Source organism: Cajanus cajan, chromosome 8 (genome assembly GCF_000230855.2).
Source record: "Cajanus cajan strain Asha chromosome 8, NIPB_CcT2T_4, whole genome shotgun sequence".
NCBI classification, from domain to species: domain Eukaryota; kingdom Viridiplantae; phylum Streptophyta; class Magnoliopsida; order Fabales; family Fabaceae; genus Cajanus; species Cajanus cajan.
In genome coordinates this window covers 24,992,435-24,998,413 of record NC_138524.1, presented here as the reverse complement: position 1 = coordinate 24,998,413, position 5,979 = coordinate 24,992,435, and the positions used below count along the sequence as shown (strand labels likewise).

Here is a 5,979-nt window from a genome sequence, read left to right as displayed (position 1 = left end):
GAATGATGTTTCACACTCCTGGGTCCATTGGAACCGCTCGGTCTTCTTGAGCAAGAGGAGGATGGGTCTAGCTATCTCAGCTAGGCAAGGAAGAAAGCGGGAGAGCGAAGTGAGCCGGCTTGCCAACTTCTGAACTTCTTTCAGGGTACTTGGACTTTTCATGCTTAAAATGGCTTGGCACTTGTCAGGATTTGCTTCAATGCCGCGACTGGACAACATAAACCCTAAAAACTTGCCGCCTGAGACCCCGAACACGCACTTGTCGGGGTTGAGTCTCATTTGGTGGTGCCGAAGCGCGTGAAACACATCGGTTAAGTCTTGTGCGTGTACAGATACGCTACTTGACTTTACTACCATGTCATCAACGTACACCTCCATACATCGGCCAATGTGGTCGCTGAAAATTTTGTTCATCAGCCGTTGGTAGGTGGCTCCGGCATTTTTCAGGCCGAAGGGCATAACTCGGTAACAGTAATTGGCCGTTTCGGTGATGAACGCCGTTTTCTCTTCGTCTTGAGGGTGCATTCGGATTTGGTTATATCCGGAATATGCGTCAAGGAATGACAGGAATTTGTGGCCAGATGCCCCATCGACGAGCCGATCAATGTTTGGTAGCGGATAGGCATCCTTCGGACAGGCTTTGTTCAAATTAGTGTAGTCAGTACACATGCGCCATTTCCCATTCGGTTTCTTGACCATTACTACATTAGCTAGCCAAGTTGTGTAGTGTACCTCCCGGATGAACTTGGCTTCTAGCAACTTACTCACCTCGGCCTCTATTGTCGCCTTCCTGAACCTCCCCAGCCTTTCGACGTCATTGAGCGATCGGTCTTGCTTCTTTGCTTATGGACAACTTGTGACAGAGGAAACTAGGATCAATTCCGGGCATGTCGGAGGGATGCCAAGCAAATAGGTCACTATTTTTGAGGATCACTTGGCTGACAGCCAATTGTTCCCGCTCGGACAGGTTGGCTCCTATATAAGTGACTTGTGACTCCAACACCCCTACTTGAATCGGTTGCTTGTCATCAACAGGCTCGACTCTTTCCTCCTGATCGATCCGGGGATCGAGATCCACAGTCGAATGATGGGATACCGAGTGAACCCCACTTGGCCTCCTAGGTACCTCGTCTTTTATCCTTGGCAGTCACAAACTAGCGAAGTAACATTCCCGCGCCGTCTTTTGGTCGGCATGAACCGTGACGACTCGTCCTGACTCGGCCGGAAATTTCATGGCCAAATGAGGGGTAGATACGACTGCTCCGGGCCGATTCAGGGATGGTCGTCCAAGGAGAATGTTGTAAGATGTGCTGGCGTGTACCACCACATATTTAACTGAAACATCTCGGTATTTGGCGCCTTCAAATCCGAACCGAGTCGACAACTTGATGTATCCCTTGGTCTTGACCCGTTCGCTGGAGAACCCGACCAAGGGTTCATCATACGAAACTAGCTCGGACTCCGGGATGCCCAACTGCTTGAACGTATTCCAGTAGAGGATGTCGGCCGAACTTCCTTGGTCGACCAGCGTCTTGCGTACAATACAATTGTGAATTTCGACGTTGATTACCATTGGATCATCCTGGTCCGGATCGATGCCTTTAAAATCAGCCTCTGTGAAAGTTATAGCGGGTAGGCGGCGACGGGCGGATTCGATGGCATGAACATGCCGGACAGCTCGCAGGTGTCTTCTTTGTGCAGATGAAGACGAGCCACCTCCAGCGAATCCCCCGGCAATGGTATTGATGACTCGCCGAGGCTGTGCCGAAGGCTCATCCTCTCTTCTATCTCTAGACCGACTACGTTCTCTGCGAGAACGTGTTTCTGTCTTTTGTTCGAGTTGGTCGCGTCTCCGTGACCGGTCTTCATATCTCGATCGGTTTGGACGCTCAACAAAACCTTGCAGCTATCCCTGCTTGACTAAATCTTCAATCTTATCCTTCAAGGCCAAACAATCGTCAGTTGAATGCCCACGGTTGCGATGATATCTGCATGACTTGGTCGTATCGGCCCGAGGAGGGGTTGATGCTTGTTTTGGGATGACCAGTATATCCGAGGCCAGTGCTTGTTCTAATACTGCTGACCGGCTAATATTGAGGGGCGTGTATTGTGAGTACCTTGGTCCCCGAGGAGGCTTCTCGCGGGGAACCAACTCTTTCGCTCGACTCCGAAAACTCGGCTCGGCCAGCTTGTCAGGTTTTGCTGACACTTCTACTCGGGCTTGGTTCCGGAACTCGGCCAATTCCTCCATCTGCATGTACTTGTCGGCTCGCCGACGCAAATCATCCATGTCTGTAGGGGGTTTCTTACAAATGTTGTTGGCAAAAGGCCCTGGCTTCAAGGCAGTAGTAAGGTGGTGTAGAGCTACAGCAGGGTTTAAGTCTCGAATTTCGAGCACCGCTTTGTTGAATCGGCTCATGAATGTCCGAAGGGATTCCTTCTTCTCCTGACGAATGCTTATTAGTGCCAACGAGGTCAATTGGTGAGGCCGACTGGTGGCAAATTGATTTGTGAATTGGGAAGCCAACGTACTGAACGAATCAATCGAGTTGGCCGGAAGCCGAGTGAACCAACTCCGAGCTCGTCCTTTTAACGATGTTGGGAAAATTCGGCACAGGGCGGCATCATCAGTTGTGCTCAGCGTAACTTGAGTCAAGAACACATCTACGTGTTCATCGGGATCGGTTGTACCATCGTATTTGTCAAGGGGCAGGGACTTCCAGTGGTCAAGAAGTGCCGATTGCATGATGTTCGGCGTAAATGGATGTCGGTGTGCCCCGACCGGCATTGGCTGCGCCAGTCTTCCGATCGAAGAATGGATGTTTGGGGGCGCGACAGAGGTAGGAGGAAAAGAGGTGTGATGACCGTGCGAGTGGAACGATCCTTGAGTGTGAGTCGTCTCGAATGGTTTCCATGTGGGGTCTCGGTATTGGTTTTTTAGAGCAGCATTCTCTTCTTTCAATGCTGCCATCTCGGCAGCATCTCTTTCTCGCTGTTGTTTCATGGCGATCATTTCCTCTTTCATCTGGCGTACCATATCGGTCAAGTTTGTCTCCTCAACCGTCTCGGCCCCGGACTGGTGCTCTTCTTAGGACTGTTGCCCTTCAAAATTAGTATTCCTTGTCTTTACCATGATTCTTTTACTCGTAAACTTTCGGTACTTCTGCAATGCTATCGGTTCGGCCCCACGGTGGGCGCCAAAATGTACCTGCTCAAGGATACACTCGTAGTCTTCTGGGTAAGAAGGGTCGAACGGATACTTCAAACGGATTCGTCAGAGGGGGGAGGTACCTGCAAAAGGCACTCCGACGCTCAAGTCAGGACAAGCACGATATTCTAGGATAATTAATGAACAGTGACATACCTTGTTATGTGTGACCTATTTATAGTATCTGACATGGGCCTGAGCGTGATGGGCCCTCTCAGATATCTACCAAATTAGGTAATACGGTACTAATTGGTTGTTAGGCTTTAATCATGTACTTACCTTTCTTAATTGTGATTATCGTTATAACTTGTTTAACCCTTCGGCAAGAGGCCGAGCCGACTATTCAATACTAGTCGGAACGGCAAATGACCGAGCCGTCTAGTCTGTATACAGCAGCTTGTATACTTCCGGTTTGACCTATGTCGGAACGGTACTTGACCGAGCCGACTCGATGAGTGATGATGGTCCATATTGGCATTAACCAGACTGATGTCGGTTCTCGGCCTCATGCCGAGCCGACGTTGATGGTAATGCTTGTACGTGGCTTACTATGCATGAGTGTCTGACGAAATGGCACGTGTTGGCCCACGTGACCGATTTTTGTGGAATTCTTTCTAGTCTTGTCTCATTTTCTTCCACCAATTGGGGTAGCTGTTCCTAATTGTTCCATTTCAGTTTTTGAACTAATATTCCAGCATCTTAAGGTGTGTTGAGTGCCTCTTGGAAGGTGTTGAAGGCCAAGCTCAAGGTTAGCCAATATTGAAGGACTTTGGTGGTGACCTAGGAGCTTGTTTCTCATTGGATTAGATTCTTGGAAATTCAAACACCTAGAAGTAACCATCATCAAGGTTGCTTCTAAAGATGAGTGAAACACATTGAGAGGCTGCAAGCTAGGTGGCTGAATTGGAGAAAGAAGGAGCAAATTTTTTGTGAAAATTTTGTGAAGAATTTAGTAACAAATTTAGTGATGAAACTTTTTCTTCAAAAAATTTCAATACCAAATCCATCACTAAAGTTGTCACTAAATTAGTGGCTGATTTTTGTTTCTAAAAAAATTCTTGGTGCAGCCTCTAAATTTTCATTTGATTGTGAATTTACATTTCATTTGGAGTGTGAATTTGCATTTCATTTGAAGAAAATTTGAATTTCATTTTTCTTGTAATTTTTGTAATTTTCCATTTTTGTACAAGGCCTTTATTAAGGAGTGTCTTGGAGTGCCTTTGGTGTATCTCCATCTCTCCTTAAGTGTTCTCATAGTAAATTCGTTTAGTACTTGTGAGAGGGTCCTTGAAGGTCTTTGGTGCCTTTCAAGCTCTCACCTAGTTTTAATTGCTTAATCGCCTAGTTTATGTTTTCTTGTCTTTAAGATTTTAAGCAATTTATGTTTTCATGCAATTTATGTTTTCAAGCAATTTATGTTTTCAAGTCTTTAAGTTTTGATTGCATTGCTTAATTGTACACATTAGGCACTTGTTTGTTATTTTCTTTTTGAAAAAGAAATTTGTGAAAACATTTTGGTGCAAGGCAAACGTACAAGGGGTTTTAGAGATTTTTACTTGAAGAGGCTTGGTTATTAAGTGGCTCTTTAGTAGCTCACCTCCCTCCAAAGTTCAATTTGTACTCTTAGACCTCCAAGTGCCAAGTCTAAAGCACTTCAAAAAAATCTTATTTTCATAAAAACTATTTTTGTGTGAAAAAAAAATCTTGTTGTTTAAAATGTCTCAACAATCCAACTATAGTGGAACTTATAGCTCTCCTAAAAGTATTTCTTACTTAACAAAAGAGCTAAAATCACTTAAACTGTGGAAGAAGCAAGAGGCCTTTCAAAAAGAGAAGGAGAAAATTGAAAGAGAGGCCAAACTTGCTATCCTAGATGAGAAGTTGAGAATTCTTAAACAAGAAGAAGAAAAATTGAAAGAAGACATGAGAAAACACAAAAGAAGAAGACAAATGAAAATCAAAAGAAAAGAAGAAATAGAAAAAATAAATAAAGAACTTTGTGCAGGGAAGAGTAAAGAGGAAGAAATATCCTCTAAAGGTTTTGTGACTAAAGATAATTGTTTTAGTACTAAAACTCCTATGAAAAAAATTCTCTTTATTCATAAAGATCTTAACTCTTGCCCTCATTCTGCCATTAGTCTTGAAGAGGAGATTCATAAATCCATTATTTTTAAAGAAAAAGAGTCTCAACTTCAAGATTTGGTGAAGGAGAAGTGGACTTCATTTAGTTCTACTTCTCATGCTACATCCTTGGTGGTGCCCAAGGTAGATAGCCTTCCTTTGGGTAGGACTTGTCCTACCTTAGTTGTGTCAATAATGCACCCAATTTATGGAATATATTATTTGTTGGATATAACATATGAACCTTCAAGGTTCCTTGTGACAAATTCTTTTCATAACTATCCAACAAATAATATAATCCAAAATTGTTTAGGAAATTTCTTAGTAGTATTTTCCTTATTTTCTAGGAAATGCCTAGGTTACCACATAGGGTACTTTAGGCAAGATGTTTTAGTTTTTAGGATTAAGTCTTTAGTGTGCTATAGTTTTAGTTTTAGCATATTTTTAGGATTTGGATATATACCTAGTCTATGTTTAGGAGAGGATCCTATTCATTATATTAGTAGGTCTAGTATCATAGATTTCTTTAGGTTCCGTGAAAGGATTCCTACTAGGATATACCTTTCACCTTTATTTGTTGAAAATATCACCTCTTATGAATTTTATTATATATTTGTAGGTGTGGCCAATAATCATGAAGACCCTCGAGA

The 5,979-nt window shown here is 43.7% G+C and overlaps 2 protein-coding genes across 2 annotated transcripts; both read right to left on the bottom strand.

Annotated features, from left to right (window-relative positions):
• Positions 1 to 1,147: 1,147 nt before the first annotated feature.
• LOC145950347 (uncharacterized) lies at positions 1,148 to 1,573 on the bottom strand. Its single transcript, XM_083061436.1, has one exon. It carries the CDS (start codon positions 1,571 to 1,573, stop codon positions 1,148 to 1,150), a length of 426 nt encoding a protein of 141 aa, XP_082917562.1.
• Positions 1,574 to 1,906: 333 nt separating this feature from the next.
• On the bottom strand, positions 1,907 to 3,037 carry LOC145950346 (uncharacterized). The gene has a single exon (XM_083061435.1). It carries the CDS (start codon positions 3,035 to 3,037, stop codon positions 1,907 to 1,909), a length of 1,131 nt encoding a protein of 376 aa, XP_082917561.1.
• Positions 3,038 to 5,979: the final 2,942 nt, after the last annotated feature.